The 26,690-nt window shown below is 40.5% G+C and overlaps 1 protein-coding gene across 1 annotated transcript; it reads left to right on the top strand.

Annotated features, from left to right (window-relative positions):
• Positions 1-733: 733 nt before the first annotated feature.
• On the top strand, positions 734-26,621 carry LOC124269506. Its single transcript, XM_046704533.1, has 3 exons — positions 734-1,138; positions 23,644-23,746; positions 23,995-26,621. Exons 1-3 carry the CDS (start codon positions 851-853, stop codon positions 24,384-24,386), a joined length of 783 nt encoding a protein of 260 aa, XP_046560489.1. The 5' UTR covers positions 734-850; the 3' UTR covers positions 24,387-26,621.
• Positions 26,622-26,690: the final 69 nt, after the last annotated feature.

Here is a 26,690-nt window from a genome sequence, read left to right as displayed (position 1 = left end):
AGTCCTTCGATGACTGATTATTTAGCAACTTTAATTTATTGTTTATGTAAAACATTTCTCGTCACTATATGGCTGAAATATTGCCGTGGTGACGTTAAATTATAACTCACTCACTCACTCACTCACTCACTCACTCACTCACTCAGGCAATATACACCATAAACAAAACGCATTGATTTATGGCTCGTGCACCTGAGTGCTGTCTCTGTCACATTATGTAATTACACAGACAGGCAGGTGTGATACTTGTACACATGACATGTTATATTATGATCTCTGTTCATTGCAAAATCTTATACACAAAAAATGAGCATGTATTTACAAAACCAAACATCTCTATACACACACAGAGCCCTGAGTGTATCGGCAAATGAACCAGCCAATGAAAGTCCTGTTACACTTAAGTGTACGCCCACCCTCTCTGGCTGGGTTCGGTATCCTGGGTGCTTCGTTTCGAGGAAAGTAAACCCAAGTACAAAATATTGCACTTTTGATTTGCTATTGTACGTTTATAATTTTGTTTATTTGTTTTTTCATGATCAGCAATGTATATTATATGTCATGAATAAATGATAATTGTGTTTTAATTATGTTTATTTTTTGGTTGCATCTAAGCTTTAACACTTGTTATGTAGTTAGATTATGCCTTTCGCCTTAATCAGCAACCCGTCCATGCCATCACCATAATCAATGGAACGCTGCGTGTTGGCTGACGCGTCCCCACACTACATTGCCTTGTCTGCATTAAACGAGGAACGCCGTCGTGTAAAGACGTTCTTGTGTGCATTTCAGTTTGAAGGTTGAACGGCGAGGTTTATCCTTTAGAAATATATACAACGTGACCTTCAGAATGTCACTAGAGGGATTACTATCCACTATCTTTCTCCTTTCCACAGTCACCTCTGGAGTCCCTGCAGTGGTCGTGACAGAAGATTTCACCAGAGTTACGACATGCGACGCCTTTACCACATCACCGTCAGTGACGGTGCTGACACAGACAGAGTGCGCTGTGGCATGTGCCGGACAGGACTGGTGTAAATCATTTTCTGTTACGATGACAGCGCCACGACTCTGCTACCTACACAGTGTATATCTGAAGGCCGGCCTGTGTGAAGGACAATACAAACACTATAATGACGTAAGTTGTTCTCAAACACTTTACAAAGCACAGTTCCTTTAATGAGTGAGTGCTTGAGTTTTGTTTAAAAACGCTCTCTCAAATGAATTAATCTACAGATTTCTGCACTTTTGTAGATTACTTTATTTTTGGCAACGGGCACCATTAATGTAAGAGATGAGGTGAAATTGGGTTTTACGTCGTACTTGAGAACATTTCGCTCATATGACGACGTGCATGCGTGTGTATGTGTATGTGCAGCTGCTTGTACTAGCCCAGACTTAAGCTGGTTTTATAGTGCTAGCTCACTGAGATACCATGCCGCAGTTAAGCATGAATACCCCACTCAGACACATTATACTGACTTCGAGCCGACCAGTCCTTGTTGTACCCATTAATACCGAGCGCCAGGCAGGGACCAACAGTAATGTAAGAGGACGAGAAGGTGACAATGCGACATTATCGCTTTGTGGCTCACTCCAACACCTTTGTAAAGAGATTTTAAATGGGACAATGCCACAGCGTGATATATCTTAACCCTGAAACATTTCCTATAGTCGTATTGCTTTCCTTTGTCACAATCAACATATAGAATCAGGCTATAGATTGCCCCAAAATGAAGGTAGATCGCCAGACTAGGGACCTTAGGGTGAGTGAGTGAATTAATAATTTACGTCACATCGGCAATATCTCAGCCATATCGTGACGAAAACAATTTATACAATAAAAAGTGAAATGAGAACATTTGACATTGAAATGGAATATATGTACGTTATAAAAACCTGTCGACGAAGGACAGTAAAACAACTAGAATATCACAATTACAACTAAAACTAGTGATTTGAGTTAAAACTGATAGCACTATTTGGACAATATAATATAAAAACAGGCCATAGATCGCCAACACCAGAAGGTAGATCACCATACCAGGTATCATGGGGACGTCCAGTACATTTGCTTCCTGCATGGACCCTAGCTGGATTTACACCATCCCTTCAGCTGCCATACACTAAGAACACATATTCTACGATTTAAAACGTGGTAAGATTAAACACACTTTGATTGCTTTGGGACTTACGTAACTTCTGCATAGGTTTTACAGTACTTTAGCCCCATTTGAGGATACAGCCATTAGCAAACTCAGTTACTGATTTGAATCTACCAATATCAAAACATTGATCTATTTACAGACATATTCATAAACTTATGTATTTACAAAAACTTATTATTATACGATAATTAACATTACTAAAAAGATCCTTCATAGTTTTTTACACTACATGTTGATCCTTTATGATGGAAAAATCAATACAGTCAAGCAAGGCATGCTTAATCGTGATCTTTTCATCACAAGGGTTTCAAAATCGATGATCCTCATCTTTCAATAAATATTCGTATGTATATCTACTGTGGTCAATCAATCAATCTTTATTTCATACGGAAAGGCCACAGGCCTGTAGTACGTTGTTTAATCATGTGCGGGTAGTAGAACATTCTTTCTGAGAATAAAAGCTTTATGGATATATATGGACAACCTTTCTAAATGTGTTTTACTGGAATTATTCATCAATGATATAAACTTATGTGTTTCAGGATGTACATAATAATATTTCTTTATATATCTATTTCTTAACGATAAGTATGCTGGGCAAACACATAAAAAGTGAAACTCATCTTCGACCTCGTGTAAGTTGCACATTTGGCAGATTCTACTTTCTTTCTCAATACCTTGGTATCTCCCAGTTTCAACGTATAGATCATGCGCGGAGCAGCGGAATCTCGCCAATGAAGATTTATATTTCCTTATGGTCAAGACTGAAAGATAATGTTCTGTATATATGGAATCTTTTATCATTTTGTAGTAAAAACATTTATTAGATAATGAGAGACTAGTTAACCAATTTTGAAGGAATATATCTTTAAGTCTTTGTTTAACTGTACAGACAAAGTGAGAATGAGATTCTACAAATTGTTCATGCCAGGCATTGCCGAAGCCGATAGATGATAATAACTGTTTTATGTCTGTTACCCAATTACGTTTCCCATGGCTATCATATAGTATCATCATTTCATAACATTTTCTTGGCAATCTGTGTGAGGGCATTGTTAATAATTTCAACCAATATTTAATAATTTTTACATTTGATTCTATGTACAATGGATATCTTCCACATTCTCCGTAGACCATACAAGTTGACGTGGCTGTTTTTACGCCCAGAAATTTCTTGCATGCATACAAATTGACTTTTTCTATAACATCAAAAGTTTTAAAACCCCATACTTCTGCACCATATAACAAAATTGGGTATATTTTGGCGTCAAATATTTTGCAAAAGACTTGTAAGACAAGTCGCCTAAAATATGTATATATTTTGTTATACCTATTAATATTTTCTTTGTTTGTACAGCTGCCTGTGATGTGTGTACTGCCCATGAAAGATGATTGGTAAAATGCACACCTTAGTATTTATACGAAGTGGTTGTTTCCAGTCTATTTCCCTTGAAGAACCATTTTTCATTATTGGCTAGCTTACCTCCATTTTTAAAAACAACTATCTTTGTTTTAGCCTGGTTTACAGTTAGTTTCCATTTATCACAATAATTCTCTAGTTAAATAATCTCTCTTTGTAGGCCTTTAATTGTGCTTGAAAACAATATGATGTCATCGGCAAATAGTAACAGGAATATTTGTATTGTATCTGGATGTAATTGGATACCGTTTGGACAGTTTTCTTGGATTTGGGTTGCTAGTTCATTTATGAAAAATGTAAATAGAAAAGGGCTTAATATACAGCCTTGTCTGACTCCTAATTGGCTCAGAAATGTATCTGATAATTCATTATTACTCCTTACACAAATTTTCACATTTGCATATATGCTCCGCAGTAATTTTCCCATTTTGCGACTGACACCATGCTTGTCTAAGAGATTCCATAGTTTGTTCCTGTTTATTGAATCGAACGCCTTGGAAAAATCTACATCTTTTGTCCCTTTTGATTAAGATATTTCTGAATAATAGAATGTAAAACAAATATGTTATCAATAGTAGTGTATCCCTTCCTAAAGCCAGCTTGTGATTCTGTTATCTTGTCTAGAGTATCTGCCCATTTAACTAACCTCTTATTTATGGTAGATGTAAATATTTTGCTAAATATGCTTAATAACGTTATGCCCCTATAAGTTTCAGGATTGTTTACGTCTCCGTTCTTATGTATAGGAACTATTATGCCAGTGGACCAGGATTTTGGGAAGTATCCCTTTTCCAAGATGATATTAAATATCAGTTCTAAGTGTGGCAATAGTAAATCTGTAGAGTGTTTAAAAAATTCAGAGATGGTAGAGTCTATACCAGAAGATTTATTAGCTTTTAAGTTTGTGATATTATGAAGTATTTCCTCCTTAGTAATTGGTGAGTCAAGAATATCTTCTACGAAGCTTGGACTAAAATCAGAACAATCAGAATTGTTCACTTCTGTGTCAGACTGGTCACGTAATGCACTGTCCCGAGTGGGAGAACAGGTCACTGAAATAATTGTACCAATCTTCAATTTGTATATTATTTGTTTCAGCATAGACCAGAATGTTTTTGAATCATTTATACAATTCTCTAATTTTTGTTGTTTTACCTTAAAAGATTCATTTCGCTTTTGTCTACAAAGTGCATGGTATGCATTCCTACTGCGGTGGTATTTTTCTAGAGTGTCTGCGTCTTTCGATGTCCTAAATTTGTTTAAATATCTACATCTTTCTTTTTTAAGTTTCCTGCATTCAGTATCGTGCCATGGATTTTCATATTGTCTACTGGTGTGATTTATTTTTTTCATGTCGCTAGCAGCTATGCAAAGAGCTTCAGTTATCAAATCAACACTTCTATCGATATCAGTAAATGCTGAATCCAGAGACTCACTAAGTAGTCCTTGTACATTGTCTGAAAGAATATTTTGTCTAAAGTGGTCTAATTTATCCTGTTCCCAAATAAAACTAAAGGATTTCTTTTCATTGTATTGGGGGTACCCATATGAGTGAAGCGCACGTAAACACAGAGTGAGAGGTAGATGGTCAGATTCTGTGCGGGACGGGATTGAAAAGTCACGAACAGTGTCAAACAGTGATGACGACGCTATAGCATAGTCTACTACACTCGGGCCATTAGCACCAATATAAGTAGAATCACCTACTTCCGCATCCGATCCACATCGACCATTCATTATGTGGATATTCAATACAGAGCACAAATTGAGAAGGCACTTCCCAAAATTATTTACAATTTTATCAGTAGAAAATCTCTTGATGTTAAAATAGTCTATAAGAAAATCCCACATTGAGCTTTCTCCACCTTCTGTGTATTCAATAATGTCATCTTCAACAAAGTCTAGAAATACATTTTACAAAATCAATATCTCCTAACTTGCTTGATATACCTGCGATGTTCCAGAAAGTAAAGTTAACCTCATTTTTAATGTCAGTTGCTTTATCAGTCTCATTGGGATTTTTGTGATGCGTCGTAAAATTACCCTGGCCTAACCCCTATCTCCTCTGCCCCCTGTCCGGAGGGTGCGGGCTTGACCTCAGTCCCCGACGCTTGTGCTGTTCCCTGGGAGCTCTAACCCTGTCTGTGGGTGTTGACTGGTCATCACGATTAGAATTCTCCTTGGGCTCCTTGACAAGTTTATTCTCCTTAAAATAGTATCTTGTGTCAGGGTTCTCCGCCTGGAGACGATGTAGCTCCTGTCGTTGGTAATTGGTGAAGTCGTTGGCTATGCCGTAGCCATCCTCTCGTAGCACCTCCCGCATCTTTAAAGAGTGCCATTTATCTTCCCAATGGCACATCCTGACGATTATGGGTCTGACCTTATCCTGTTTTGGGGGAGATAGTCTGTGGGCTCTTTCAATATCTCTGGGGGTGAGGGGCTGTAATTTCTTAACTTCTCTTGCCTTGTTGAGAATCTCGAGAACTTTTTTCCTTACTCTCGGTGTAGGTTTCCCGTGTTGACTCTGGCACCCCATATATTGCCATGTTGTTGCGTCGACTTCGTTCTTCTTGATCTTCAAGTCGTGATTCTAGATGGTCACAATAACTCTCCATTTTATCAAACTTTTCAGACAGAGCATCTACATCTAACCTAAGCACTTCTTGTTCCTCCTTATGGGATATAACGTCTGTCTTTAAGTCACTTACTTCCGCCTTTATTGATCTAATGTCATCTTTCACTGAGTTTATATCTCTCGACAGTCTATCCTCGGAGTCCTTAATTTGGCTAATTATTTGACTAATTATGGCCTTTCTCATATCCTCTAGGTCTTTGCTAGTGTGTCCGGGCCCGGGGTTAAGTTCAATATCACCCGCCCTGTGTATCATTGATGGTACATACGTTGATAAGGCAACTTTGATCAGATTGACCGGTTTTCGGTATGTCAACAAACATGTCGACGTGGCAGTGGATACCTCACAAATCTCGCCTTTCATACACAGGGTTGGGGGCGGAATTAAAGACAGGGCGTTCCTCTCTGCACATGTTGCTGTAAGTGTGCCGAGAGAGCTCACAAGAAGCATTAAAGGACCACATAACAATAGTCTATATATCATGTCCATACCTGGCTTCCATTGCGATGTGGGGTTGTATGGTTGAATTTTATCAATCTGTTTTGTGCCCTTGGGGTTGACAAATCTTCCGATTTTCGCTCGCCAAACTTCGAAAGGAACCCCCATCCTGATGTTTGGAATGGATTATGTTTCCAGCGACGTTTGAGTCGGTAAGGGTTGGAGTTTTGTCTGTGGTCAATACGACACCGCCGCATGATGGTGTCTTCAAATCTGGACTGACAACCCAAGTATATGTAACCGATGGTTGGTTTACTTTCAGGTAACTTATTTATACTTACTTGACTGTCCCTCTTCTGTTGCATTAGGTCTCTAATGTAGTATCTAATAGCCGGTTTGTAATCGGTGTATGGGATCAGAAGTGGTGTCACAGATTTGAACTGTGCTGTTTTCGTCGCAGCAGCAGCAGCCATTGTGTTACCAGTAATTCCAACATGGCTAGGTAACCAACAAAAGACGGTATCGTATTGGGCAGTTAGTAGATCAGTGTTTAATTCTATGATTTCACGCAACAGTGGTGCTGGTGAGAAATCTAGGTGAGTTTAGTGAGTGAGTTTAGTTTTACGCCGCACTCAGCATTATTCTAGCTATATGGCGGCGGTCTGTAAATAATCGAATCGGCACCAGACAATCCAGTGATCAACATCATGAGCATCGATCTGCGCAATTGGGAACCGATGACATGTGTCAACCAAGTCAGCGAGCCTGACCACCTGATCCCGTTAGTCGCCTCTTACGACAAGCATGGTTACTGAAGGCACATTCTAACCCGGACCTTCACGGGTCATTAACTGTATATATTTAGAGTGAGTATTAATATAGTTTAGAGCAGTAAATATAGCTTTTGCTTATGCCGTAAAACTTGAACTGGCGTTAGGTATTCTTGATGATATGATTCTGGATCCAACGACAGTGGCACAAGGAACTGCGCCACCATCCTCGGACCCATCTGTAATATAAATTTGTACGTGTTATTTGCGTCTCTAACTGGTTATATATTTTTGTTGGTTAGTTTGGTTGTTTGTTAGTTTGGTTAATGTCATGTCAACCTCTGGCTGAATCAACCGCCACGGAGGCGAAGTCAAAACTGAGTCTGATCTATAGTTTGAAGATTAATCTTGACATCAAACAACGCGCTGTTTATACTTATTCCAAGTCGTGGAATAAGAGATGACTTGTTATGATACAAGTCCCCATAAAGAGGGCTGAAAACGCAGTCGTATGCAGGATTAGCTAGATTAGAATGAGGTTTGGTAAGATATTGTAAAGATAGTTTTATTCGACGTTGTAGTGATAGCTTATCAGCCTCCACATACAGACTATTGATCGGTGATGTCCTGAGGCTCCAAGGCAAAGCCTAAGGCCTTGATGGTGAATGCTATCTAATAGTTTGGACTTTTGCAGGCTTCACGTAATCCAGATTTGAGCGTATCAGGGCTCTGTACATTTGGGAGGATGGTTTTCTGACCCCCTTCCCACTTATAGACAACCTTCAGCAAATCAAGGGCTTTGAGGCATTTAAATTCATAATAAACGTAACTGAATCATAAAATCCTGTCGACGAGGGACAGTAAAATACCTAGACTATCAAAGATATAGAAATTAAAACTAGCATATAACTGTAAAATTAAACAAATTCTATGGACAATACAATATAAAGACACAGGCTGGAGATCACCAGCAACTGAAGGTAGGTCACCATACTAGAGACCATGGGGACTTACAGTACTTTTTGCTACCTGCATGGACCCTACTTGGATTTACACCGTCCCTTCAGCCACTGGTGATTGGACACAAATATAGCCATAAAGGACACAAATATAGCCATAAAATCAAATCATATATATACTACTATTAGTATTGTGGTTAGAGGAAATATACCTAGCATGTTATGGGACTTACCCTCTCAGGAGGACAATGATTTTACAACACTTTCACCCCCTTTGAGAATCCTGCCACTAACAATATGTGATGAATTTATTCTACCACTTTCAAAATGACGTACATCTATCTACAAATCAGAATTTTTCAATTAACTCTATTTCTTTTAACAAACCTGAGCTGAGAATAAAATCAGTACGTTTAAAGGGGAAGTGTACACGATAAAATCACATTTATTCTTATGTGAAACAAAGTGAAATATTTTAATTATTAAGTATAAATGTTTGAAATTATACACTCATTTTTCTTGCAATAAAAGTATAACCCTCAAAATAAGGGCTGAAATGTTATCATAATGCCATTATGCGGCCCTTGTTTGCCGAGATAAACAGGCCAGAGTTACCTCCCTTTGATTATGACGTAATTGGTGCCACTTGATTTTAAACTGGTCTCCTGTCTTGTCCCAAATGAAAAGATAATGATGCTGAATAACAGTCACGTAAGAAAAGTTTGTGAAAATACGAACGAAGCATAAGAACTGAAAATGTAAGTAGCAGGACAGATTGATCGTGTGTATTTTCATTCATAACCTCAAGTCAATGAAAATACCAAATATGTGTAACAATGTTGACGTACGTATGACGTATGACTATCGGAAGCGACATTCTCAAAATGGCATGTTCACTGACACGAGTACGCCGGATTTTTCGACGGAAAATTTCGTTTGTTTCAAGCAACGTATATACATAAATGTGACATATGTAAGTAGTCCGAAACTTTCTGACAATCTGCTGGTTCTTATTTTCTTTTGTTTTAATTGTGACCAAGGGCAAATAGTCAGAAATGAGGAGAACTTCCATCGTCGGTGTGCGTGAGTTTGCGTCAGTCATGGCGTCACGCTTTCAGAAACTATAATATGTTGTGATGAATCTCGGAAATCATTGGAATACACCTATTTTATTTAACTATCGCTTGCTACGATACCTTTCCGATGCATGGTCTAAAACTAATGAGCAAGTGTTTGCAACAAAAGTAGGCGAACAGACACACACACAGTGAAATCTGAGATTGACTTTGTTTACATTTCAAACAAGTGGTCCTTTCCCAGCGCGGCATCTGATATATTTCGTTAGATTTCACTGAAACGCTTGGTATTGGTGACAAAGAACATTTGTCATTTAATTTTGAACTGTATGAGGAATTCAGGGAATATGGCTGAAAATTCACTTTGATGGTAACTGTGAGTATTTGCCAAAACATTCTCAGCGATTCTCGGTTCATCGACAATGTTTCAGAACGAGCATTGGTGATTCGATCAAACAACAACAAAAATACCGCTGATCACAATGATACGTTTTTGTTTTGTTATTCTTTATTTATTATATCTTTTCTTTCTTTTTTTTGGGGAGGGTCTTTTAAATTCATTTCCCCAGCTAAATTTGACATTTGAATCAAGACATACTATAAATTATGCAAAACACAGTGAATGTTAATGGGGATTTCGTAATGTGTCAAAACTGGCCAGATTTATGATGCATGTAATTTTCAGTATATTTGACTTACAATGAGCGGATGATGTCATATAAAAACGAATTTCAAATTAAAAACTGCCAACTGCGTTTATCTTCGTGATGGATTTGGATATGGTATCGATAGGTGGGAAGGGTGGAAGAGGTGGGACATATATTGTACGATTTATGTAGGAACTAAGTAACAAACGTAGAATGCCGACACATTCACCGATGGCAAGTTAGATGTAGTGCATAAACGTTTTAGTTTTTGTGAAAAACGATACTGTTGAAACACGAACGACTCAGGCTGAATGTCGTACAATTTGGTTACGTGGGAACACTGTTTGTACAATGTATACATTTTTCAAACTGCAACGTCATCACAGTATGGATTTGACCACATAGCCAGCTGACGGCCAGGCAACAGCTGGATTAAAACAGTAGCCTGTGCATCGAGACACAAGAACCGCTCCTATACCTGCACCACGTGAAATGAGTCTAACAACGTCATTCGTTTGTTGGTTTGGCACCAATGACGTCATTTCCAAAGGAAATAAGCCATGGTGTGGGTATTGTAGACATAGAACTCTCGTTTAATGTGGAAAATTTAAATCGATATAAAGCAAAAAATATAATATACTGAGTCAAAAAGAAACTTCACATTCTTTCTTCAGGGCACTATAAAAGAACAAGAGATGGTAAGATGATTAAATTGTTATTATTTCATTGCTGAGATCTGTGTGACAGTGCCATAATCAGTTCCATTAGGCTACACCGCCGTTCCAAAATATGGGTATACAGAATGTCAAGTCAAGAGAATAAAAATGCGAAATTTCTCAGTTCAATATCGTGTATGGCCGCCCCGCGCATTCACCACTGCCAAACACCGTCTCCTCATCGACTGCCTGATGCTTGTGAACACGTGGTTGGGGATTCTGCGCCATTGCTCTTGCAAGGCAGCGTCAAGTTCCTGCAAATTCTGAGGTTGGTTCCTAAGACCACGAAGCCTTCTCCCAAGTGCATCCCAAACGTGCTCTATTGGATTAAGGTCAGGGGACCTCGACGGCCAGTCGATGACGTTGATTCCAGCGTTTTGAAGGAAATGTCGTGTCAACATCGCGGTATGCGGCCGAGCATTATCATGCTGGAACTGTAGACCTGGGCCATGAGCCGCCATGAAAGGAACGAGTTCAGGGGTGAGCACCTGGTCGCGGTAAGCAGCAGCTGTGAGGTTTCCACGGATGACCAGAAGTTGGGAACGGTTGTTCCAACAGAAAGCACCCCACACCATGCAACTTCCGCCCCCGAATCTGTCGACTTTCTGTACACAACATTGGGCATACCATTCACGACGTCGTCTCCTGACTCTATGCCTGCCGTCCGCGAATCTGAGGGTAAACCTGGATTCATCGCTAAAGACGACTCGATTCCAGTCTCTCTGGGTCCATTGGAGGTGACGTTGGGCCCACAGCAGACGTTGACGTTGATGAAACGGCGTCAATATTGGCCCACGATATGGACGTCGAGAATGGAGATTGGCAGCCCGCAACCGATTTCGAATGGTCTGTGAGGACAGTCGACCTCTAAACATCTCAGCCCTGGTTCGTGTAGCCGGCAGAAATCTGTCACGTAGGTGACGTAGGACGATTTGACGGTCTTCTGCTCGTGAAGTCACACGGGGACGACCCGACCTTGGGCGATCAGAAGTGGTGCCAGTTTGTTGTAGACGACCTCGCAAGTCCTACACAGTACGACGGCTGCATCCCATTGCTGTTGCAACTTCAATAACTGATCTTCCCGCTTGCAACATGCCAACGGCACGTTCACTTTGCACATTTGACAATCGTGGCATTTCAAGTACCGTTTAGAACTGTGGTTTAAAAGTGTTTTTTCAATTCTTGAGGCCAATGCAAACATGTGAATATGAAGAAAACTTCGATGCGAAGATCACGTGATCGACTGCACGTGCAAAACCTGATTTGGCACTAACGTCATTTGCACGACGAATGGATGGGTTTGAGTGGGTTTTGCTAACGTTTTTCTAGAGTCGAAAGATAGGGATCCCATTTCGGATACATAGATGTATGATCAGAGAAAAATTATTCATTATTTTTCAAATTACATTTTGTGAAGTTTCTTTTTTGACTCAGTATAGTTACTTCTGATATCTGTACTGTTTTGGCCATTTTTATGATGAAAAAGTGCAAGACAACAAGTGCAAGACAGTTTCGTGTAAATAAGACATTAAGTAAATTGCACATCCAACCATATAGCAAAGTGCCTTTTTTGTGGTGATGTTGTCATTATAGATCAATATTTGTTTAAATAATGCTACTATTTACTCAAGACTCTTAGCTATTGTCAATGGCAAGTGTACACCTTGGTGATCAACAAACACGTTTGCGACTGCGTTATTGTCAAAGACATCAGGTTTATTACTGTTTTTCAAATGCAGTTGAGGTTTAAGTAGTATGATACGTACGCACCGAGAAACAGTGATTAGATCAATACTGTATTAAGTTTGAATGTTTCTGTTTCTCGGTGACTAAATACACATGGATTTCGAAAACCTTTTAGCATTGTATCTGTAAGACACTAAGACACAAAACATTTGTTTGTGCTTGTAACAAACTAATATTGAAAGACGGATACCTGAAGCGGTTTACTCATTGCATTTCCTGGTAACTGTCTTTGTCAATTTGATTTTGTAATGCACGTAAAGAGCTTTGCTCGATGCAGCGTCTTATACTTGACGTCATTAATAAAATGTCAAATGATATATACCACATGTAAATGATAGAAACAAGAGTGTCATGATAATGTTTAATGTGTTGACAAACGTGACACATCGTGACATACAGACAAAAAATTCAAACAGCACCAGCAAACATCAGTTGTATTGACCACCCCCCAAAAATGAAAATGACAAACATGAAGCAATCAGTCATTCAATAACTTGTGTTCCCTCCTCGCCCGTCCAAGACACAGGTGCGCCTTGTTCTCATGCTCCTTATCAAGTTTATAAAGATAGCTTGCTGAATCGCATTCCATTCCTCTACTAGAGCTCAGCGGGAGATGGGAGATCCACTGGTGCTGGGGGCACCCGTGAAGAGCTACCTCCTCGTGGTGGGTGCTGGGTAACGCTAAGCGCTCTACGACCCCCCGTTGTGGACCCGGGGGTATATTTGGTCCACCAACCCGTTTGCCAACCGGCGAAGGCGACCTCCAAAGCATCTAACTCAACAACAACGTTTGCCGTGGGTTGCGCCCCTGTGTCGGTGGAGGAAGGGATTCTGGTGGTTGAGGGCACTGGTTCCAAGAACAGTGTTCCTTTGCCCAACACACCACTTCGGCCCTGACTTCACCTAGACGGGTGGTTGAATGGGCCCGGTTCAACCAATCGGCAGGTCATGCCAAGCCCTGTGCATGGATTATATATATGTACTCGTACAAATTTGATTTGGAATTGTTTTACTTTAGGTCTTGGCTCACTTGTTCTTGTAAAATTGTTTGATTTTGACATATGATGTTTAGAAATTTGCCTAGAGTCTTCATGCCAGAAGGCGGTGGCTCATGGGCCAATCTAGTGGAAGAATTAATATTTTAGTTTTTCTGCTTGAGTATATCATCCGGGTATCCTTGGTGCTGCAAGTTGGAGGCCCACTTGTTTTTAGCATTGACCTTGTGATACTCCGTGGTGAGTGGGCAGCCCGGATGAAGAATTCTATACAATAACCATGGCTTACGAAACACACCCCCAAAAAAAAAAAAAAAAAAAGAAAGAAAAAAGACAAAAAAGACAAAGCGTCAACTTGAAACAGATCCTATTGATACTGACCTCGGACTGCCCAAACCAATCGATTACTGGCCACGTTTTCTAGTCATTGAGACTGAAGATCACACACTGTTGAAATTAAACCCTTTTGCTGTGTCCAAGGGTATCCAAGGCATTGCTGGGGATGTGAAGAATATTAAGCGATTACGTTCTGGTGCACTGTTAATTGAGTGTGCCAGAAAGCAACTATCAAACAACCTGTTGAACACCAAAATGTTTGTTGGCATTCCGGTGACCATCACGGCCCACAAAACACTCAACACGAGTAAGGGTATCGTGAGAGACCGTGATCGATTACTCGCTGACATGTCAGAATTAGATATCGTCTCTGAGATGAGAGATCAGGGTGTACTCTATGTGAAACGTTTTTCAACTCGAAAAAATAATGAAACCTTCAAAACCAATACTTATCTGTTTTCCTTTTCTCTACCTTCAGCTCCAAGATCACTTAAGGCAGGCTATTGTAATCTGACTGTTGACACATACATTCCAAATCCTCTCAGGTGCTTCAAATGCCAAAAGCTCGGCCATGGTGTGAATTCTTGTACATTGTCTGTACATCTCAGACACAATTAGAGACATCCCCTGATCATGAACCATCTTCTCAGTCATCAACACGGTCTCGAAAAGATCTCTCTCAAACCAAAAGTAAACAGCCAGATTCTTCCAAAAAACTCAAGGGTCAGAAAATAAAATTCAATTATACAACAAATATGGATCTCTTGAGGATATGGACGTGTCCGAAAACGTCCGTTCTAGGGCACATAGCTTGTCGCCCACCAAAAAAGTGCGGGGTAGATCCCCAATAAATCCCCCCAAAAGATAGGTTATCAGAATAATATTATACAGTGGAATTGCAGAGGATTAAGGACTAATTTCAATGAATTGCAGCTTTTAGTCCAGGATTTAACCCCATCAGCGTTCTGTCTGCAGGAGACCTATTTGAAATAGACAGATGCTTTTGTCCTGCGTTCTTTCAATGCATATCATTGTTTTTCACCTCCGGGTGACAGAGCCACGGGAGGAACTTCCATCCTAGTCAAACAGAACGTTATCCATAGCCCTGTTGCACTCACTACTAATCTTCAGGCTGTTGCAGTGCGACTAACTTTGCACGTTGCGTTTACATTATGCTCTCTTTATATATCTCCGTCTTCAACGTTTCACAAAACTGATCTTCAAGCTCTATATAACCAACTCCCGCAGCCCTGTATTATTATGGGAGATTTAAATGGACACAACCCACTCTGGGGTGGTGCAAATACAAACGCTAAAGGTAAACTACTGGAGGAGTTTTGTTCAGATAATGATTTATGTATTTGTAATTATGGTTCCAACACATATTTACACCCTGGTACAGGAACCTATTCTGCTCTCGACTTATCAATCACAAATTCAGAACTACTAAATGAATTGTCCCTCGTGTGGTGATCTACCTTCAGTTTTTATATTGTATTGTCATTTATAGTTCCAATATTTTAGATTTAATTGCTAGTTTTAAATGGATATCTGTGATACACTAGTAGTTTTACTGTTCTTCGTCAACAGGTTTTTTAATGTTCTACTTTATTGATCTATAATATAATTATAAACTGTTCTCGTCACGATATAGCTGAAATATTGCCGATGTAACGTTAAATAATAACTCACTCACTCACTCACTACTAAATGAATTTGAATGGTCAGTCCACGATGACCTCTGTGGAAGTGACCATTTTCCCACTATACTAAAACTTGTAACTCCATCTGATGTTCCTCCCTCATCACGGCGGAATTTTAAAAAGGCTAACTGGGCTCTATATGAAACACTGTGTGATGCAAAACTTACACCTGAACTTTTCATTGACGTTCCTGATGCTATCAAATGTTCTTCCGATGAACTAAACATCATAGCTGATGAGTGCATACCAAACTCCTCTGCGGTTCCACATATTCGAAAACCTTGATTCAACGACGAGTGCAAACAAGCTGGGAAGGCAAGGAAAAAAGCAGAACGTTATTTCCGTTGCCACCCTATGGTGCATAATTTACACAAATTTAAAATTTTAAATGCTAAAGCGCGGCGTACTTTTAAACTGAATAAACGCCAAATCTTGGCAAAATTATGTATCCAAAATAAATTCTCGAATGCCCATGTCCAAAGTATGGAACATGGTACAGAAAATTAAAGGGAAAGGTTCTAAATCTAGCGTCCATCATCTTAAACATGGCGATCAATTACTTACTGATAAATCAGATATTGCGAATAAACTGGGTGAAACTCTTGCTAAACACTCTTCCTCTTCTAATTATGTGCCTAAATTCCAACAATATCAAAAACAACAAGAAAAGAAACCTATTAATTTCAATTCAGATAATGGGGAAGACTATAATGAACTATTTTCTATTCATGAGCTCCATACTGCTCTTGAACAAGCTCACGATACTGCTACAGGGGCTGATAACATACATTATCAACTCCTGAAGCACTTACCAGAATCCTGTGTAGAAACTCTTTTAAATATTTTTGATGATATTTGGACATCAGGTAACTTTCCTCACTCATGGTGTGACGCTATAGTAGTACCAATACCTAAACCTGGACGTGATCACACAGATCTGTCAAATTATCGACCTATTTCACGAACAAGCTGTGTTTGCAAAACCATGGAACGCATGATAAATAATCCACTTGTTTGGTACATGGAAACAAATAACCTTTTAACAGATATACAATGTGGTTTCCGCAAAAACAGAAGTACTGTCGATCACTTAGTGCGTTTGGAATCATTTTTTAAAAATGCTCTCATTAATAAACAACACGCCGTGTCTATCTGTTTTTATCTTGAAAAGGCATATGACACTACGTTGAAATATGGCATTTTAAGAGATTTACATGGCTTTGGATTGAGAGGCCGTTTGCCTCAATTTATAGCCAACTTTTTAAATGACAGACAATTTCAAGTCCTTGTGGGTTCTACCCTGTCTGATCATTACAATCAAGATCAGGGTGTCCCACAAGGCAGTATTTTGTTTGTCACTTTATTTAGCATCAAGATCAACAGTTTATCCAAGGTTTTAACTGATTCAATTGAGGGATCACTTTTTGTGGATTATTTTAATATTTCTTGTCGCAGTAAGAATATGCATACTATTGAACGGCAATTACAGCTGTGTTTAAATAAAATAAATAAATGGTGTCTTGAAAACGGTTTTAAATTTTCTAAATCCAAAACTAATTGTATACATTTTTGTAGAAAATATAAACCGCATAAAGACCCGGAACTGTTTCTCAGTGGCATTCCCATCAAAGTTGTTAAAGAGGCCGAGTTCTTGGGTTTACTTTTTGACTCTCATTTAACGTTTCTGCCGCATATTAAATCCCTTAAAACTAAATGCCTGAAGGCGCTTGACTTGTTGAAAGTTGTTTCAAATTCTTAGTGGGAAGGGGATCAAGCCACTCTCCTACACCTATATCGATCCTTGGTCCGTTCCAAACTTGATTATGGCTCCATCGTATATGGTGGAGCCTGCACAAGCAGCTTAAAACTATAAGATTCTGTTCATCACCAAGGTCTAAGACTTTGCCTTGGGTCCTTCAGAACTTCTCCTGTTGACAGTCTTTACGTTGAGGCAGATGAACCATCTCTTTCACAACGCCGTATAAAATTGTCCTTGCAGTATATAACAAAACTTTATTCTAACGAGTCTAACCCTGCATTTAACTGTGTCTTTAATCCTCTTTATGAGGATTTGTACAACAAAAAGCCTTCTCTTTTTCCACCTCTTGGTTTCAGAATTAAACTCTACATCCGTGATCTGATGCAGAAGTGGGACAGTCAAGTAGGTATTAATAAATTACATGCAATAAAACCCTAGATTGGTTACACCTACTTGAGTTGTCAGTCCAGATTTAAAGAGGTCATTATGCGGCGATGTCGCATTGGCCATACTAGATATACTCATGAATATTTATTGAAAGTTGAAGATCCTCCGTTTTGCATCCCTTGTGATGAAAGAATCCCAGTCAAGTATGTCTTGCTTGACTGCATTGAATATTCCATCACAAGGGATAACTATTTCAAAGTAAACACTATGAAGGATCTTTTTAATAATGTCAGTTCTCATTTAATTATTGCATTTTTAAAAGAATTAGATTTGTTAAGTGATTTGTAAATAGATATATATTTTAATATTGGTAGTTTGAATTAGTAACTGAGTTTGTTAGTGGCTGTACCCTCAAAGGGGGTTGAAGTAGCGTAAAATTATTGTCCTCCTGCGAGGGTACGTAAGTCCCAAAACATTTCAAGTCAGTTTAAGTGTACCAGGTTTTTAATCGTAGTATTTTTGTGTTTTTAATGTATGGCTAAATCTCAGCATCAACGCCAATGGCTGAAGGGATGGTGTAAATCCAGCTAGGGTCCATGCAGGTAGCAAATGTAATGTAAGTCCCCATGGGCCTTAGTATGGTGATCTACCTTCAGTTGTTGGCGATCTATAGCCCGTATTTTATATTGTATTGTCTTCTTTAATTGGAATATTTTAACTTTGCGCTAGTTTTATATTTATAACTGTCTTTTTACTGTCCATCGTTGACAAGTTTTAATCTTCAAAATGTTTCTCCTTTCTTTTGTATGGCTTGTTTTCGTCACGATATGGCTGCAATATTGCCGATTTGACGTTAAATATTAACTCACTCACTCACTCACTGGTGCTGGGTGACGTGTGTACACACGTCGACCGATTTCACCAAAGGCATGCTCAATTGGGTTGATGTCTGGCGAGCATCCTGGCCACTCCATCGGCTCTACACCCTGCTGCATAAGGAATTCCGGGACAATCCTCGCCCTATGAGGTCAAGCGTTGTCTTTTTGCAGTATGGTACTGCTATAGGAGCCGTAATCTCGTCCCGGTAACGCTGTCCGGCAAGATTACCGTCAACCACGTGCAGTGGAGTACGTCCACTAGGAGTTATCCCTGCCAACCGCCAAATCGGTTGCGTTGCCACAGTTGCATCTGTGATTCGCTCTCCATTGCGACGATAAGTCCTCTGCCGACCATCATGGAAGGACAAATTGAATGTGCTTTCATCTGTGAAGAGCACACGCGACCACTGACGTTGATTCCAGCGGCCATGATGTCTACCCCATCTCAAACGCGCCTGCCTGTGACGTGGTATTAGTGGTGGACGAACTGCAGGTCGCTTACAGCGGAGTCTGGCTGTCCTTAAACGTCGATAAACTGTGTTCCTGGATATCCTTACATTGTTAACATTGGTAAGAGTTCTGTCTAAAGATCTGCTGCGTTAAGGAATCTGTTACGTAACGCAGTGTTAATCATGTGCCTATCATTTCGGACTGTTGTGATTCTGAGGCGACCTGGTCAAGGTGCATTTTCCACGGACCCATTGGCTTGAAATCTCTTCCACAGACAACCAATTGCACTCTGACTCACATTAAAGCGGACAGCAACCTGCCGCTGAGTTTGACCAGATTCCAAAAGGCCTATAGCCTGACCCCTTTTTAGCAAGTGTAAAAAATTTTAAGCTGCGATGTCAAACAGGTACCAGAACAGTGAACGACAGTGAACAATCATCAATACATGTGTATTGTTCTCCACTTTCCATTGATAGAGCGACATGCATTGACATAAAGTGGCCCTTTTCAACACTGTCAAGAAAATAGCTTGACCCTTCTTTAATGGCGCCGAGTATATATGTAAACTGTGTAAGGGAGGAGGGGAGCAGGGGATGTGTACTCTTTTCGAGAATACCTGATGTCATCGCTCATTTTCTGTGAGAAATGTTCTGATTTGTTTCATCAAAATTTTGCCCTTTACGCCAACGGAAAACCCAAAATTTATATCAACAAATTTTCAATATATGCATTCCAGTTCTGCATAAATATTCAAATATAGATACAATGGTGTGGTGAACATTTCACAATGTGTGCCTGAGTGTATGTTGGTTTAAGAGGTAGTCTTGCTGGACCCCCAGATGACAGTTTCCCATATTGCCTGCTTTTGACCGCCTCATGACCGTTGTAAGGACGCCTCGAGACACGCCCACAAATCCATAAAATCCAGTGGATCTGCGCCGATCTGAAAACATAACAGGGAACCATTTGCGATTCTCCAGATACTACGCTCCAAACACTCCGTGTCAGTGTCTAAATGTTCCATGTGATATGTTTGCCGAACGAGGCGTCTTACTGACAAAAACATTAAACACTGACGGAAGGAAATTGGAATAAGCACCGTTTTCTGGTATTTCGTTATCCTCGCCCCTGTATTTCAATAAATACTTATTAAACATCCTACAGTGTATATACCATCCTGTAATCCCTGATTAATAATTGGATATGCATATTATCCATAGCATTACACTCATCTATACATTATGAAAAAGTAATGTGATTCTATGGTCAGTAAAGAAATGATGTTATAACCACAGACACAAAGACACTACTAACACTACTAAGAACACACATGTGATACATCTTATATTACAATAAACGTTGAGACTGTGTGATCAACGCCCATAGGTCGGTAGAAAAAACTTTAAAACATTTTTATATTATCTACTTTGTTTTGTCTCCGTTAATGTAAAAGAGATAATGTAATGTGAGATCTCTTAGAAATTATATATGGCAACCTACCAACCATCATCTTCTTATCAGGACCCTCGCCTCCTTCACATGTAGCCCGGACGCTGAATATGACTGCACTGCCTAGCAGAAGTCACCAAGGATATTTCAAAGAATGTAAAGACTGCACATCTCTACAGCCTTCTGCATTACCGATACTGTCAAACGTTCTCGCAGCAATACTCCAAATATCAGACACCAAATTGGAGGCACATAATGCACTACTATTACTGTCAAAAAGGAATGAGGAATGCAATGACATAAATAATCAGGTTTTGTGGCTTGGATACACCAGAGGATTCAACAATTGTCATTTACCATGACGTCCTTACATATGCTGGGTCCTTCCAAGTAAATGCAAGTTAAACCCACAAACATGGTGCAGAAAGTAATAAAAGTGTCGAGCAAAGCTATCATATCGCTTAGGATATTGTGTTTGTACCGACAAGGTGTTTCTTTCAATTTTTTTGCATAATCTATAGCTTAGCTTTACATTATTATTATGTTTTACAGATAAAGATGAAACTGCAGCAGAGAGGGTTCGGGTGACCCTGGCACAGTCAGGCTGGTAAGGCTCATCATCAGCTCAGGGCCCTCGCCCCCTCTACGCGCAGCCCAGACAGCGAATGGGACCTCTCCCAGGAAACGCTGCCTAGTCGAACCCACCGAGAACTTTCCGGAGAATATGAAGGCTCCCCAACACTGCAGCCTTCTGCATTACCCAGAGTGTCAGAAGGGCTGTGCTCCCGGTGGAGAACCCGGGCACTCTCCTGATCTGCGCCAAGAGATCAGGAGGTACCAAACCAAGGGCACCGAGAACAATGGGGAGCCTGGCGACAGTGTACTTGGGATGCGAGCGAGACATTTCAAAGGCGAGGTCCGCATATTTATCATGCTTTTCCTGAATCTTGCCATTCACATTGGTGTCAAAAGGGACAGAAAATTCAATGATATAAATAAATTCATTGGCTTTATCAAAAAGGACAAGATCAGGTTTGTTGGCTGGAATTCTTCTGAGGCTGTATATGGGCCTATTCCAGAGAAGTTTGAAAGCATCATTTTCCATGACGCCCTGGACATGTTCAGGGTCGTACATTGGATGGACCTCGGAGTCAAAGCCACAGGCATGTCGGAGACGGTAGTAAAAGCAACGAGCCATGCCATCATGTCGTTTAAGATATGCTGTTTGTGCCAAGGAATGGCATCCACTGACAAGGTGTTGGACAGTCTCTGTGAATTCATTGCAAAGTCGACATTTCATGTTAATATTCTCTTTAAGAATCACATTTAGGCGATTACGAGTGGGAAGTGACTGGTCCTGAGCAGCAAAAAGGAAGCCCTCAGTTTCACATTTAAGACCAGCCGACTTCATCCAGGCGAAGGAGTCGGTGGGATTGCTATTCTGTTCGACACACTGCATGTACACACGATGCAATGGCTTCTCAGAAAGCTTCTCCACAAAAGACCGACTCTGGGCAGACTTGGTGAAGGACTTCACCTGGTTTACTCCCATCGCTGTACCGTCCAGCAGTACATCGCCATCAGCAAAGTCAACCTCAAATTCAGATCTGTCCAACAACCTTGGCACGCTTAAAATAGCTGTGGAATTCCTTGCTTTCATCATGAGTCTTCACATGCATCACTAGAGGATCATCCGTTATTATTATAGCGCATATATCCACTCAACTAGTACATGTTCAAGGCGCTGGAATTTTTCCCTCGATCATTGGATGTCAATCTCAAGGTACATCGTATTATCAATCTCAACTCCCCGGGGGAATCATACAACTCTTGAAGCCACTAGGCGAGTTATTGCGGCTTTCTCATCCTTACCCATGAACAGCTGGGTAGACTGGGACACATAGTCACACTACTTTGTCCAACTTCACTATACGTTGCTGTACCCGCAACTAGGTGTTGGCACGTATTTATGTGACCACCATATGTGGACCAACGGATTCCTGGGTTCTTTTAGGTGCACAGGGTTGTGTACTGTACACTAGGGGGTGTGAAAACACTGAAAGAGTCTGCACACAAAGTTGACTCCAAGAGTTTTACATCCGGTGACAGGTGGGCTCGATCCCGACACCACAAGCTCGCTGCATCACTACCTTGGCGCCTTAGCCAGCTCGCCCACTATGCCACATTTTACATCTAAATCAAAGTAAAAAAATGACCGCAGGATGCAAAATCACACCTTGACTGCCGGGTGTCCAAGCAAAGGATTCTGCATCGTTGAAGTCCCACTCAATACACAGCACATATATTTGATGCAGTGGTAAAACTGATATGGTATTTTGCCTGGTTGACACTCATTTCCTTACTGTCCTGCAGTACACTCTGTCATCATGTCAAACATCCCCGGCTCGTTTGAGAATATCCCATGGCCATTTTGTTTCATCCAATCAACAACACAAAAAGAATATGGAAAGACGTGCCCAACATGCGACTTTCACTTTATGGCCAGTGTTCAGCTCTGAAATCCGGGTTTTCTTAAGTTGTACATTTGTATTCTGCCTTAACTTTGTCCTAGGTTTTGCCTTGTGGGGTTTGTCTCTAACTGGCATATCTTGATGGTCAATGACTTACTATTTTAGTCAATCTGGAGTGATGAGTGTTTTAAAATTTAACGTCACCTCGGCAATATTAATTTTCAGCCATATAGTGACGGGCGAGAGTGATGAAACACACAAATGGCGACCTCATTTTGACGTGTAAATTGCTTGAATAATCCTCAACCCATGGCTCCTCGAGTGAGTGAGTGAGTGAGTGAGTGAGTTAAGATTTTAAGTCACATTGGCAGTATATCAGCCATATCGTGACTAAACAGGCTATAGACTCCCAACAACTGAAGGTAGATCACCATACTAGGGAAATTAGGGATGCCAAAGCCAAAGATGTCCATTGCATCTTATACTCAAGCAAAAAAGTTAATGGCCACCCCAGTTCTCAATAATTAGGTACTATAGGGATCATCATATGAACTATTAAATGTGTTGAGCATAGATTCAGCTTACTCCTGGAGATAGTTGTGAACTTCAAACATTGATTCAAAATTATTTTGTCTTTCACAGATGAACAACCCTTGTTTTCATGGTGGAGATTATGACGTTTCAAACAGCACCTGCATCTGTTACGGTGGCTACGTTGGTGACTATTGCGAAAGACTCATGCAAGGTGCGTCCAGGGTCAAAGCGATTTCAATATGCGTACAGAGTGAAACACAGTATTCGGACACAGTCCACACTATTGAATGTCATCAGTTTTAGTGCCCTCTCGACAACTGCATGACACCAGTAATATCAGTAGCACTGTCTGTGCAAAAGGAAAGGTGTTCTGCTGTCTTGTTATCTTGTTTTCGTTTTATGGCAGTCGTAGTAATGACAGTAGTAGCACACTAGTACTATTTACTTTGCATTTTGCAGACTGCTCCGAGGGGAATGTCTACAGTTACTATGCCAACCAAAACAGTAACTTCCTCTGCCACCCAAACGGTGCCCCTAAGCCGATCAAGGTCCACTGTAACATGAAATATGGGGGAAGGACGATACTCACAACCCAGACTTCAGGAACAGAAAACTTTACCAGAATGTGGGAAGAGTACAAAACAGGTTTCGGCAGTCTGTCAGGTGACCACTGGCTGGGCAATGACAATGTACATTACATAACTAGTGGTAGATCACACTACCTTGTTGTTGAACTTTGGACCCCCGGTAATGTCATCGTCAGTATACTCGCGCAACGGTTCTACCATGACTTCCTTGTTGGGCCAGAAGTAGAAGACTATGTGATGACCTTTTCCTCCAAATGCTCCTAACAGACAATGGGTGCAGCATCCAGCAGGATGTTTTGTGAACGCCACGCCATTCAGTACCCTAGATGTGGACCACTCAGCCGGAGCAGCTGGTTTGACACAGTCTGGCTTCTGGCATGCCAACCCCCCAGAGTGTAATCCAACCGGACAGCTGAAGCCAACTGACACATCATGGGGAGGGGACAAAACTGACGTGTTCTGGCAGGATGGTATTGATGGAGATGCTGTCAACAAAATCGTTCTCTTTCTCATCTGGAAATCTGCTTGAAGGTTATCCCCTACCTGCAGTCACGCTATCATTCAATTCATATTTACAATGTGTTGCACGTGAATAGTTAATCATTCTTAAAAGCATTCACCTGTACGCGAAACTGATATTTCTCTCTAGTTATAATGATTCCCATGAGTAAGTACAAAGAAATCACCCAACTCCACATGCTGCTGCTTCAACGTCATGGTATGAGTCATTGCGTCAAAACGCTGTGTCCCAACCGCCACTCCGATCTGCCCCCTATACCATGTACACGCCATTGTGAAACAGCTCATATACTGACAACTTCCACTCTCTATCAATCTGTCGAATTTCATATCACAATTGAATGCATGAACATAAATGTCCGTACATAGGACGTATGTGTTGAATACTGAAGATGTCCACTGATATGGATACTCACAGGTTCTGTATAATATGATCTTGTCATATGGTTAGGATTTGATCATGGCATCTGTGAAATTTCGGGTTAGAATTTGTCTTCAGCCACTTATGACGGTGGATCGGGTAGTCAGGTTCGGTGAAGTGGTTGTCATCCCAGTTGCGAACATCGATGCTTATACTGTTGATTGTCTTGTCCAGACGCGGTTATTTACAGACCGACGTCTTATAGCTGGAATATTGCTGAGTGTGGCGTTATATAGCCAAAAAAACCACACACACCCAAAACAACCTTAATTGAGGATTGACTGTGTGTTCTTTGAGGTATGGATTGAAAGAAACGATTCGCAAACTGCATGAATCTGCATAATCAAATTGGACAATGGAACAATATGATATCTACAATTTTTTTAGAAACTAAACAATCGTTTAAATTGAAGCAGATGATATAACGAGACTGACAAACATTCCAGGCGTAGAAATTCATTCTGTGGCGCGACATGTATCTGGTGACTGTTTTACTTAAACATATAACTTGACATGCCCACAAAGTCAGTAGCCAATCAATAGTGAAAAGAATGAATACAACGTTCACTGGACCTGTCAATCAAGGTAAGAGGCGGGAAGAGGAGAGGACATAGCTGAGATATGCGACTTACATACGCACGCGCACACTAACACACATCCGCACACCGCATCCACGCCAGGAATCATCAATTGAAGACAACTACGTGTCAAGGTGATGACTATAAATTGACACATAACAACACAGCATCTCATGATAAATGTAACAAATGTCTCACAATAGCTTCATTGTTTGTTCTTGTGAAAATGGCATGAATGTATGGAAGGATGGACCCCTTGTCTGAAGTGGCTTGGCACTTGAGGTGAGCTAAAACGCCACTGCTAACATGTGCCCTCTACCCGTGAAGATCCGGGTTACAATTGGTCTTCAGCAGCCAATGCTTGTCGTAAGAGGCGAATAACGGGATCGCGTGATCAGGCTTGCCAACTTGGCTGACACATGTCTAACTTGCGTAGAACGATACTCATCTCATGAGTGCTTGATCTAGGCACTATTATTTACACACCGCCCGCCGTGTAGCTGGAATATTGCTGAGTGCGACGTTAGACAAGAATCAAACAAACATTGCGTCCACGATAAAATTAGGAACAGTCCATTTTGTATAGCGACATTTATTCACCCCGATGACCAGATTTTGATTTTGAGGTGCAAGAGAAATATTTAGAGGTTATGGTGTGAAACTCAGTGCAAATCTGTCCAAGAGACAGAGACAACAGTTAGCAGCACTGAGAGAACAGGGACAGCGAGGCTACTACAGGAATGGTGTTCTGCATGTGAGTACAGAGGAGTCGGAACCAGGGGCTTCTTCTTCACGTCCTATACTGAGGACACAGAGGCGGTATCAGAGAGAGACTAGAAGCAAGTCTACGGGTAGTGACACAACTCGCAAATAGGATTATATATAGCCGGGTCACAGCAAAGAGGAGTAAAATCTCTCAACTAACTTTTGGATTTTGGAACATTGAATGACTTGTGAATAAACTCGAGGATAATGACTTTATGGATTATGTGAAATCTTATGATATAATAGGACTAACAGAAACATGGCTTCACCAATTTGACATAGTTT

This window comes from Haliotis rubra, unplaced genomic scaffold (assembly GCF_003918875.1).
Source record: "Haliotis rubra isolate DU_JTF1 unplaced genomic scaffold, ASM391887v1 Scf145, whole genome shotgun sequence".
Classification (NCBI taxonomy): domain Eukaryota; kingdom Metazoa; phylum Mollusca; class Gastropoda; order Lepetellida; family Haliotidae; genus Haliotis; species Haliotis rubra.
The sequence above is the reverse complement of the archived record's forward strand: the minus strand, read 5'-3'. Positions and strand labels throughout refer to the sequence as shown.

What these genes read in the sequence shown, in the direction of transcription:
- LOC124269506 (XM_046704533.1), top strand. Translation starts at nt 851, where the DNA reads ATGTCACTAGAGGGATTACTATCCACTATCTTTCTCCTTTCCACAGTC. An exon ending in AATACAAACACTATAATGAC is followed by an intron (nt 1,139 to 23,643) that starts GTAAGTTGTTCT and finishes TGTCTTTCACAG; the next exon opens with ATGAACAACCCTTGTTTTCA. An exon ending in TTGCGAAAGACTCATGCAAG is followed by an intron (nt 23,747 to 23,994) that starts GTGCGTCCAGGG and finishes TGCATTTTGCAG; the next exon opens with ACTGCTCCGAGGGGAATGTC.